The 12,478-nt window shown below is 49.0% G+C and overlaps 1 protein-coding gene across 6 annotated transcripts in view; it reads right to left on the bottom strand.

Moving 5' to 3' along the window:
- Positions 1–12,478, bottom strand: part of pawr (PRKC, apoptosis, WT1, regulator) — a 42,444-nt gene that overhangs the window by 29,893 nt on the left and 73 nt on the right. For 2 of the 6 annotated variants that reach the window (XM_061068086.1, XM_061068127.1), the window contains exon 1: positions 11,575–12,475. In XM_061068086.1, coding sequence (XP_060924069.1) covers positions 11,575–12,147 — 573 coding nt within the window. In that variant the 5' untranslated portion in view covers positions 12,148–12,475. Of the gene's footprint in view, positions 1–11,574; positions 12,476–12,478 lie in introns of those variants that run through there. The other 4 variants (XM_061068103.1, XM_061068095.1, XM_061068118.1 and 1 more) reach the window with 4 other exon arrangements.

Raw genomic sequence — 12,478 nt, 5'->3', positions numbered from 1 at the left:
CGCCGCGGTGTAGACCCGGGGCCGGTGCAACGGAACAGAGTCACTGCACCGACCTGCAGGGATAAAATAAAAAACTGTCCCCTCTTCCATTTCCTTCCAGCTCTCTATACCTGATTCAACGCATCGCTGCATCCTCGTATTTACATACAAATAAGAGAGGATGTGGATGCTTATCACTGCCCCCCCCCACCCCTTGTCTGCTTGGTTATTTGCCAATCTCGGTTAAAAAAAAAAAGCTGCAGGGAATGTCGGATTAGAAAAGGCCCGAGGCTTTTCAGGCCCCGAGGCTCCTTTAACCTGGATAATTGACCACAAAGACAAATGAGACCCAGGACGTCCCCGACAGGTGTGTGATGACAGCAGCTCAGGACATTGTCCGGAGAATTCACCACGACCCTGACCCCCAGACACGGAGAAGATGCAGAAGTGAAGACGTCAACCTGGGAAGACGAGGAGATCTGAGAGGTTTTCGGCGAAAAGAACCGACGAAAACCCCTCATCTGTCGTTGTTCGCTGCAGCAGGTGGATTCACGACAAGCTCGCCCCCCCCCCCCCCCCCCCAGGCAATTGGGAATAAACTCTGTGGGTCTTTCAGCAGCAGGCTGGATGTCTGAGGTGAGAAAGCAGAGAGCGAGGGAGTCGGCGTGAACTCTCTTCCCCCGGAGCAAAGCTCTGTTTGTTATTCATGAGAACGCCGGCTCCTCGTGAGACTCGGGGGGGGTAAATTATACCGCGGGTCGGAAAACAAATGAACTGTATTCTCGGGGGCGCCGGACAGAAATGGCCGCCGTCAATACGCAGTGTTCCACGACCCGGTGCCCTGCCGAGGCTTATCTCGCTCAGCAGAGTAAAACAGAACAGGGGCTGGATTGGAATGAGAGGAGGGAGAGCGAGAGGCCGAGTGGGGGAATTAGTTCAGTATTTCGATAATGGATATCCTTGGAAGAAGACCAACTGCTCATCAGGCCTGGGGGGGGGTGTGGGGGGGAAAGAGAGGGATGAAGACAAAGAGTGCACAGCAGAAGAATGTGGACTCCGGCGTCTCCCGAGGCCCAAACTGTTCGAGCCTGAACTTAATTACAAAAACAGATTCTGAAAGAACGTTTTCCTTTAATCTACAGTTGGTGCAGCCGTGAGGATTCAGACGCCTTCAGGTCCGGCTCAGTTCACATCGTGTTACGTTTCCAAACTGAGTCTAAAGTCAACACCACATGAAGAGGTGGAACAAATGTTTAATGAAATATGAACATTTGCCAGAATATGAAATTGACTTAAGTATTCAGTCGATAAACTGTATATATGCTTGAGGCCAAAAGACTTTGTCCGAGTTAGTCTCAGCTGTCAATCATGATGTTTCACCCTGTCATCATAGCATCAAATAGGAGACGTATGACCTGAAATCTCCTTCTCACCCCCTACTCCTCAAATAATGGTTATTATGGTGCCAAACTTCCAAGGCTTCCAAACGGCAGCTCAACCAGTGGGTGACGTGACACACAGAAGTTTCAGTTTGAAAAGTGAAAAGGTGACGTCTCCGTAGCAACACAGAGGCGTCGGGTTACAGCGCCTGAAACTTAAGAACTAACCAGACAGCTGATTGTAGCCCCTTAATTTTTAAAGACTAAAGCTCTTATCTGTTCGCTGAGGCGTCGCCTGAGGAGAAGAGAGGTGGATGAGAGAAAGAAAGAGAGAGAAAGAGAGCGAAAGAAAGACAGAGAGAGAGAGAGAGAGAGCCAGGGCTTTTCATGCAAATGAGGAATCCGGCTGGAGAACAGGAGCAGATTAATGGAAAGCACAGAGCCGCTCCTGGACGAGCTCGGAGACACTGAGACACGTCCATCAACGTTCCTGCTGGAAATAATAACCCAGACGTTAAGTAAACACAGCTGCCGACTCACACTCCTGCGTGAAATCCAAAAAAAATCACTCGTCTGACGGACGAGTGTCAACATGCCTCCTGCTCTGTAACGTTATGTAACCGGGCAAATCGATCCTCTGAGACGGGGGGGGGGATTTACTCAGATGCTCGTGGCAGCAGATACGACACGCCGCTGCAGCGTTAACTCCTTCAAACTCAACAACAACAGGCCTCTTACTGGCCCCGAGTGAAGAGGAGGAGCGTGGGCGAGTGATGAAGATGCAGCATTACTCTGCAGCCTTGCTTCTCCTCTGAGGGAGAGAGGGAAGAGAACAGGACGTCTGGGCCACAGGAGGCTCGGCCTGTGAGTCAGCAGGCGAGCCGCCGCTTCTCAAGACCACAGCAACACAATCATGTTGGTGAATGTCCCAGAGGAGCTCGACTTCCAGACGCACTCATGTCAACACTTCCTGTTTGAATAAAGTTTCCTTTTAAGTCGTGAATGCTGATGCGATTCTTTTTTTTATCTCGATCGGGATTAATGAACAATCATTTCAACCCCCCTGCTTTTAAACCACATGAGTAAGAACTTAAAAACTGTCTCGGTTGGTTAGTGACACCAATTTAACTAAAGTGAAAAAGGAACGACTAAATAACAACATCAGCTGACAGATAAAGTCTCTGTAATATTCCGTCGTGTAGTTCAGTGTTTGTTGGTGCGTCAGCGTTGTGTTGCCGAGTACAATTTACCCTGCAACACAACACTCACACGTACAGTATCGGAAACTGTTAAAGCGTGTTTTGCATTCCAGCGGCAGCGGAGAGAGGCAGGACCATTGTGTGCAGAGGCCTTTGTGTTGGGCAAACCAAACCGTGGTTCCAGGCTAAACCCCAACTGCCAACAGCTCAGACTGGGAACAGATTCCAGGCTGGTGCCACTTCTCTACACTCGACTGAAGACGAACTGTGACGCGGGTACATGAGCTCGGAAATGAAAACCGGGTTGACAGTATGTAAATATTGCTCCTGCTCCGCGAGTAAGAACATTCAAATTTCACATGTGGCGCCGGCTTCATCGGATGGGTGCTCGCTTCCTGTCGGTGCAGATTCACTTTGGAGTGCAACCGCTTTCTGTCATTGTGGAGCCGAGAATAACGATCTGGTGTGTTTGTCATTTCATATTTATCTACAACTTGACATCTTCTAATGCTGCACCGGACAAATTCACACAAAAGAGACTTCACATGGAAGAAACAAGCAGCTGGAAGAATTTCCAAACGCAAATGAAAACGTGATTGATGCTTTAACCCAATAAATAAAGTATTTCTTCACTGTTATTTAAATGGAGGCAATTCCTTTTTCCACCAGTTGTATGGTAAAGAGTTAATTTGGCATTCGGTAGCGCCTCAGCAGAATTCCCAGGAGGCCATGCAGCCCTCGCGCTCTGTCCTCCAGGTAATGGCGGCCTGACGACTGTTTGCACTCGATGGCGTGACCTTTCAGGTTGACACCAGGAAGATAAATCCGGCCCCTTGGACAGACGGAGCCGGTGACACCAGCCCATCCATCGTGGACCAGGACAGCTCCAACGTCTGGCTACTGGACCGACGGAGGAAAGAGGTGGAAGGAGGGAAAAGGAAACAGAGAAGGATGGGAGAGGGCACAGAGGACACACACACACACACACAGGTTCTCCTCATGTTTACTTATGAGGTCGCACACTGAAAATCTGTGGACGCAAACAAACCACTGTGATGCATTTGTGTGTAGGCTGGAGGACTGATTCAGCCGTTTGAGGACGACCGGGTTTTCATTAAAACTGGAGGAGGAGGAGAAAACAAATATAAACTAGATGCGTCAAAAGGCCAAATACCGTGAAGCAGGAGGAAAAATACAAACAGCAAGTGAGGGATTCAGCACATATGAAGGAAGGGAAAGCGTACGATCAACGGAAATCCAATCCGTCACGCTGAGCCCAGAAGTTTCACTGGCTATGAATCTTTTAAGAGGCCGTCAGCGCCACAGGCAAAAGGTTAACACCGCCGAGGAGAGACGGCTCCGAGACGCCGCGCTGCAGGACGATTACCGCTCGGCTTCTCTTTCTTTGAACATGAAACGCCGCTGCACTTTCAATCGGACACAGATTTGTGCCCAAACAGCAGCAGATTGAAAAAATAAAAAGGGGGAAACGTCAACTACGGCATCAATTATATAATGAGACGTTTTGAAATAAAAAACACGACATGCTGTTCACTGTGAGGTGTAAAAAGGTTGACCTAACATGGACGTGAACCTCCTGGATTGCCTCAATTATCTGTCGACTACCGTGAATTACTGAGCTGACGTGCAGAGCCGTAGCAATGAAAACACCATTGTCCTGACGCTGTGTGCACTGGGCTGGACGAGTCTCCACCAACAGGGCGTGACCGACACTCTGTCACCACTGAACCCTGGCCCTGCTTCTTGTTTGTTTACACGTTGCTAAAGAAACAGTATTGATCTACGTGCTTGTATCTCAGAGTGAGTGAAATCAGCAGCTGGGTCACACTCTCATTCACGTACACACACTCGGGTTCCGACGTCATGACCTTGCAGCGTCGTCCTCTAGGAAACAGTTCAGACAACGTGTGAATCAGCATTTTGCTTCTGAACTTGCAGGTGTCACTGAAGGCCATTTTAAAAGCCTTGTCTAGAGATAAACAAAGATGCAAACTGCTGTGATGTAACCACAGAAAGGAAATGAACACAAATCTCAAAAGTAATTTCTTCCAAGTCCAGCAGGACGAGAGCTGGGATGAGAGAAGCCGGACTCGGTGGGTGGTGCAGAGTCAGATCAGTCGCCTGCAGCGTTGCGTGTCGAATCGGTTAACACAACACAACGCACACACACACACACACACACACACACACACACGTGAGGTGGTGCATGAACAAACAGAAAGACTCTGGGGAGAGCTGGGGAACAGGTAGAACCTCCTTTGGTTCCTTTGTTGGAAAGAAAAAGCTTAAAGATCAAGGCTCGGCGTGTTTAGAGCCACATATTTATTCGATTTCAAGGGATCAAGTGCATTCCTGCGTCCTTTTGATGTCCGACTTCATGTGGCCCGTGCGCCGTCTTTCAAACTAAATCCTCCGCAGTCCATCAAACCTTCGGGGCGAGCTGGAAATCAAACCATATTTTCATCTCGGCCTAAATTACCTCATAAAACCTCAAATATCTTGTTCTAATAAATCCTGCTTGTTTTGATTCAAGAGCAGCGTTTATTCTTTAAATGAAGTTTGTCCTCTCTGCGGTTCAGAAAGGAGAAGTGAAACGGCCAAACCAAACATCGGCCGGGACTCGGATTCATCATCCCTGTGAAGCCCACATTCCTCCGTCTGAGTCCTCGGCTTCGTTCCCTCTGAACTGAACCGGGAGGAAATTACGTTTGTGCGTCGCTCGTCACGTCCAGCTCGGGTCACATCGTGTAACCCCCCCCCCTGCTTATCAGGAGCCGCCGCGTATCCGTGGTGACATAACACACAGAAGCAGTGCCGTGGAAACCTGCGGGACAGAATCCGTCTGTCGATGTGCATTCACTCAGACAAACTTCACTGAGGCTTATTGTCCCTCATGCAACAAACCGGCCCAGTGAGCAGAGCTGTGACTGAATCGGCATCAAACGGGAACCTCGGGGCCGCGGCTCAGGTTTCTATCAAACCAACTTCATTCCTCACCATGTTTTTAAATGATACTTTTTCACTTTCGCTGCTTTTCAGACAGGCCCTGATGTGGGAATGAGAGCGAGCGAGTGGGCGTGTTGATGATGTAACAGTTGACAAGACTTGAAAACTGGAATAACACAGATATCTCAGGATGAAGAAAGAGGAGTCGTACACGAACGAGACGCCGACGGAGACGTCAGATTGGAAAGAGATTTTTGTTGCTAGCTAGGATCTCAATCTGGCTTTGAGTCTCTTGAGTCAGCTGCTCTTCTTGTTTATGTGGGAACTGCCCGGGTCAGCAAACAGAACCGAAGCAGAACCTTGTTTTGTTGTAGATAAACTCAACTTCTCATATAGTATGAGGGGAAGATTCTGAAAAGAAGATCTGTTCAGGGTCTGAAAGCAGCTTTACTTATTTGCCTGAATTCTCCAAACAAAGCCGACCACAGACACACACATGTGGAATGCGAACAGAATCGAGAATAGTCGAGGGGAGTGGGAACAAGGGAGAGTGGGGTCTCCAAGTAATTCTACTTTAATGAACACAAATAGTCGGGCTCCCAAATGTGCCTAATCATGCAGAGTGGCCTGATTAGGGCTGACTCACAAATTCCGCGCAGTCGTCAGCAAACACACAGGAATGTCCGGCAAATAGGTTACATGCTACAGTCGCACAAAATCCCTGCACACACTCGACCTGCTCTTCTAATCAGTGACTCTCTTACCTAACCCCACCCCCCCTGCTGAGTGGGTTTGTGTGCGTCTGCGAGTTGTCGAACGAGCGAGACGCCCGGCCGCCGCGTGGACAAAGTTCACATAACAGCAGAGCGTGAAACCGATCTCCCTCCACCTCCGTTAATCAGGATTCAAATCCCAAACTCATATTTGTACAAACTGCATGTCAGCACTCCTGGATCGTGTTAATGATCCCAGTGTGAACGCTGGTAATGAGGAGGGAATTAATGTGAAAGGGGAATCATGACTGAGAAAATGTCAGACGAGTCGTTTGGCACCTGAGGAGGAAACAGTCCACGTGGATTCGGTTAAATATTTACACAGGTAATGTTGCGCGCCGAGTTGAACCGGTTTAATCGGCGTGGCTTCTCGACTGCTGACAATTCCTCGGGATCGATGGTTTCTGCTCCACAGGCGTGTGACCTTATTTCGGAGTTTCTAGCCAAAACCAACACAATAACAGGCGACTGATGCTGGATGTGCAAACACTCAGGAGTTAAAGATTAGCCAGATGGAAAGCGACCGGGCCACTGAAGCTGTTCAAGTAGCAGGGAAGGTTCAGAAGCTTCTCCCTTTGCAAACAGTAGATTCTACTGGTCGTGTGTCCTCAAGGGGACAAAGACTGGACCAGAGTTTTGGGACGAACCTGCAGGGAAACGTCTTATTCTCGACTTGTGCTCGTCCGGTGTCGGTGCTCGGAGACACTGCAGGTTTTGCATGACTGTGCATTCCTGTGGGTGGAGTGCAGGAGGTTGTTCCTCAGTAATAATCTACCGTCTGCTCCCAGGGAGACATAACTAAAGAGCAGTGACCCAGATCCGGAACAGACTTTGAGCCTCGTGTGCAAATAACAGCGTCCGACAGTAAATATCAAGCAGGCGATGCCACAGAACAGAAACTCTTCTTTAAACACCACCATCACACCCAGATAAACGTCAGGGGGAACTTTTCCACAAATGTGTCTGTGACAGATAAAATCTTCTAAACTCTTCCTCTGGTGAAGGTAGAGAAATAAACCAAAAGCTGCGTTCCCACTGCAGGAACTTTCCAAAAGAACAATGAATCTTTGCGGGAATTCAGAGCATTTCCACCAAAGTCTAAATTTAGCTCAGGGAAAATCTTTTTACCCACTTGGACACAATCTGGAGGTTTTGCTGGTTTAATAATGTTGTCAGTAACTGGAAAGTAAAAAAGAATTGTGAAACAAACATGAATAATCAAAGAAACCAAAACTGTTCAAAGGTAAAAATTGAAAATACCAGATATTACCCACAGACTATGAATCTGACCATTGACACATTAATCCACCGCACAAAGGTAGTGACGTCTGTGATGTTTGGCTCTAAACAGCATCCAGACGCTGATTTGACCTCCTCACAGCCTCTTTCCTTCTCATCACATGATCTGACGCCATCTATCAACATAACCGACGCTCGACTAGCCAGGGGTCACTTTAATAGGAACTGAAGTTTACGTAACAATCCTGCAAACTGCACAAAACCACGAGTCACGGCCCATTACGGAGGTGCGGTGTATTTTACGAGGTGCCGAGGGTGGAAACGAGCCGGCCTGGTAACCACTTCATCGCAGAGGCAGGCGAGCAACACCTCCTCTTTCTTTCCTCCTCCTCCTTCTCTGGAATTTCACAGAACAGCTTATTCTGAGACGATTTTTTCATCCCTTTGAAACTTTTCCAGGGACGGAGACCCTCGTAAACAATCCAGGGCTCGTTCCAATACGTCAACCAGACTAAAAGGTTCTCGGGAACGCTGCTTCTGGCTTTGGGGAAGCTTCACGTGGAGAAACACATGTATTAATTGAAAAGAGTTTAGTTTCCCTGTTGTCCAAACAACAAGAGAAACGAGGGGAACACAGTACTCTGCCTAAAAAGCTCCTCGCTCACCTCAGTCCGTGATAAAACCCCTGTGGTATTTACTGTGATGATGTGGCCTTGTTTGGAGAAGCAAGTGAAACACGCTCCACCCAATGCAAATTAACATTCTTTAGCGCAGCTGTAAATTGAGAGCGTGCAATAAACAGAGCGCTGCAGGATCTTTGGATCGTAGAGGTTTATAGAAATTCGTGGTTTGATATAAAACAGAAGGTACCCGGCTCGTTTCCTTCATGGTTGAGGAAAAACAATAAACAATTCTTCCAATGTCTAATTGTGTACATATTTCTTCTGCCGACGTATTATGTATCATTTAGAAACTCTAGGATTTTGAGTTTGGGCAAGGATGGTCTAGACATTAAAAACAATAAAGTGCATCTGTATTAAACATATTCAAAAGCACCTTGAGTCACAGGCTCAGGTCGGAACAAGGCCCCTGTTGTCTGCCATGTCCTCCTGTCATCAGAGTGTTAACTGCCCGAGCGCCCGGCACAGTATCGCATGATGGACCCGTTGACCTCCGCGGTGACGCTGCAGACAGATTGCTGCTGCCGGGCCGGTGAGCTCCACCCTGCCCCGGCAGCAGCAGAGCCAGCCTCTGTGGGGCAGGTCCAGTCATCCACATGAAAACAAAGGTTCACACTCCCCTGGCAGGGGCGTCCGACCGCGGCCTCATCACTCACCGAGGTCGTTAAAAACAAACAAAAAAGAAGCCTGCACAATGAGCGGCATGAATCACAATCGCACGGCGTGACTAACGGAAAACAATCTCACATCACAACCCGATACATGTTCAGCGAGGGGGCGATCGAAGCTTCACAGAGATGCTCCAACCCACACGCTCTCTCCCCGTTTCCACATTCCTGCGTTGCATAAGCACGGCGGGAGCAGGTCAGAGGTCGGCGTCCACAACAATGGCTTCCAGTCGGAGGCGGCGGGCGGGGGGGGGCAGAGAAAGGAGACACCTTTCTGCGGAGCGGCAGCTTTGTATTGATCGATGCCGTGCAAAAAGTGCCTTTTCTCCCAGGAAAGCACGGAGCTGTTATCGGGCCATTATGGCCTCCGACGGGCTGAAGATTGGGTTCCCCAGATGCTCGGAAATCCAGATCAGCAGCCATTATTCTGCAGAGAGCGAGCGGGGGAGATAATCCCAGGCATCTCCATTCACACCTGACCACCGGTCACAAAGAGAGGCTGTGAGAGGGAGGCTTCATTTGCATCCTCCGCTCTTTTATATACGTGCAACAGGCCGAGAGACAGAAAAAGGGGGAATGTTGATCTGTAGTTTTCTGACATTCTTATGTTTCTTAAAGATCTCAGGCTGTGAGACATGAGAGAGGAAGCTTCTGGTGTTTAAGTTACATAAGATCATCTGAGCTGTTATTCGTCGGCCTGATTTAAATGTTTAAGTGTCAAAAGAATAAAAGATCATCAGGAACAGGTCACATGTGTCAGAGTAGGGGGGAAGAAGAAATGTGGATTTGGAGCAAAAATCATAATCCAATAAAGGAATGAAACTGTTTTCCTTGTAAATTATATCTGTGAGGAAAAGGGTTGAAGCCTCTAAATCCTCCAGAAGACACATAAATATCTCAAAACATAATTAAAAAAGGGAAAAATCCTAAACATTTCCTGCTTTCAATTGTTTTTCCACTTCACATCGTTGTAGATCAGGTCTATTCTGTCATCAGGACGTGACGGGGCCCAGGGGTCAACCAGGTCATGTGGCCCCTCGTCCAGAGCCTCAGTGTGAGACAATGATTTACAGTTATTGTTGTTAAAGGGCAAAGGTCAAAGTCCTTTGGAAAAACACCTTTTATTGTGAAAATATCACAATAAAAGATGCTTCACTCACACAAATCCCCTTCATCAGACCGCTCTTCCTCCGTGTTCACCCACACAACGTTACTACATAATGATCAGCTGCCTATGGGCCCGTCTGTCTGGCACAGCCCCCCCCTCCTCGGACCCCCGGTCATCACCGCCTGGCTCGTGACCAGCTCTCAAACGGCTCAGCACCTAATGACAGGATGTGAGGCACCAACCAACAAACTGGTCAAAATCTCAGAGGAGGTGCTGCTGCTGCTGGGGTCAGTGGTGAGATGGGAGTGGTGGTTCGGTTCAAGTTATAGGCCGTCCACAATGGGGGGAGGTCAATGAAAAGTATTATAAACACATATTGTGGCGACATCCATCTGTTTATCGGTTAAAGTAACTCAGGAAATCAATGTGAGTTATTGTAATGTTCTCTGAAGTCGTGGAGACTCTACTATGTATGTGTGTGTGTGTGTGTGTGTGTGTCTGTCTGCTGGCTCTTGGCTGGCACAGCTGCGTATCGGAGATCCTGAATGTGTGTGAACCACAGGAATTAGGCAAGAGTCTGACATGATTTAAATTCAATAACAATGAACGCCTTCCAACACACACACACACACACACACACACACACACACACACACACACACACACACACACACACACACACACACACACACACACACACACACACACACACACACACACACACACACACACACACACACACACACACACACACACACACACACACACACACACACTTTACCCCCCTCAGTCTTTAGCTTCTCTCCCCAACATCTGAGAGCTGCTTTCATTTCTGTCGCTGCCGACGCTCGATTAGAGCGGAGACACATGTATGAGAGGAATTCTGAGACTTTGACAAAACAAGTGCTATTTTTCTATTTTGTTTGAATTATTTATGGACCCACACAGACACAGACACACACAGTTAATGTGTTAAAGTGAGAAGACTTTCCCAACATTTTTCCCAAGATGCTAAACAAGCTCGACAGCCAAAGACAGCCAAAGAATAACTTGGATATAAAGTTACAAAAAGGAGCAACAACAGCCAAATTACAGCAGCAAACACACAAACACAACGATAACACACCCAGGGAACGCTTCACTTTACACAACAGCCACCGACCGACACTCTGGATTCACACAGTTTAGGTGTTTAACAGTAAACTGAGGAAAACAGGATGGAAGAACAATCACTGATGGGGTGTGTGTATCCAGGCTGGATATTGATCTGAGTTAGAAACCAGAGGATTTCCACTCATGTTTTGGGCTGTGACCTAATTTTATATTATTTGACTGAGTGAGAGGAGTCATGTTAGTTCAAAGCTCTCAACTTTCAGCTTCTTAAACGTGAGGATAGAAACGCTTCACCCAGACCCCAGCAGGGTCCTGACTCGGTTTATTAGTGACATTTAAGGGTTTTAAAGATGTTTATGCTCATAAATCAGTATCAGTGTTGGGCTCAGACCTCCAGACTCTGACTCTGGATCTGTGACAGACCCCCAGGACCTGAGGACATGTGTCTCACCTGTGCACATGGACTCACCTCGGTGGACGGCATGCTGACGACACCTGTGGATCTCCTCTTCTCCCTCAGCTTCCTCTTCTCGATCTGCCCCTTGCCCTTCCTGGCGCTGGGGCCGCTGCTCTTCTTCTCCTTTCCCTTCCCGGGTGAGGGGCTCTCCTTGTCGCTGTCGTTGCACGCCATCGCGGGGCTGGAGTCCGGGGATGCGCACGGAGCTTCGGCCTTCTTCAGGTGGCTGGAGTCCGGGGAGGCTGCAGGGGGAGCGGGGAGGTGCACCTCGTCCTCCTCGGGTCTCCTCAGCGCCGAGCCGGAGGAGGACCGAGCCACCGAGTAGGAGGAGGGGAGGCAGTTCCCGGAGGAGGCGCTTCGCTCCGGGTTGCCGTGGTTGAGGAGCTCGGTGCCCGGCCCGGCTCCCGCGGCGAGGCGGCCGGTGTTCCCCGGGCTGGAGCCCAGTGGAGCCCCGGGGCCGGAGCCCAGAGGAGCCCCGGTGGCTGCCGCGATGTCCCCCAGCATCTTGGCTCTCATCTTCTCCCTCTTCGCTTTCCACTCCTCCAGGAAGTCGGTGGCGTTGGGCTTGAACCCTCCCGTGGCCATGATCCTTGGTTCCGAATGAAAAGTTGGATCGAGTCGATGTGAACTTTCCAGCTCCGCTCCCCGGTTCTAGCGGCTCCGCATTCCTCCAGTGGTTCACCCGGGAGCTGCTGACAGGTCCACGGAAACACAGTCAGCACAAAAACACAACTTTCAAAACTTTCCCCACAGTAAAAAAAACCCTCCTCGCACTTTCCTCTCAACTTTTACGCACCAATTAAAAAAGAACGAGCACTTTCTCTTCGTGCGTAAAAGCTCCGCAGCTCCGCTCCTCCTCCTCCTCCTCGAACGAACAGACAGAGAAGTGTGTCACAAGTTCGAGTCCGCGTGAACT

The sequence above is a fragment of the Limanda limanda genome, chromosome 1 (genome assembly GCF_963576545.1).
Source record: "Limanda limanda chromosome 1, fLimLim1.1, whole genome shotgun sequence".
NCBI lineage: Eukaryota > Metazoa > Chordata > Actinopteri > Pleuronectiformes > Pleuronectidae > Limanda > Limanda limanda.
The sequence above is the reverse complement of the archived record's forward strand: the minus strand, read 5'-3'. Positions and strand labels throughout refer to the sequence as shown.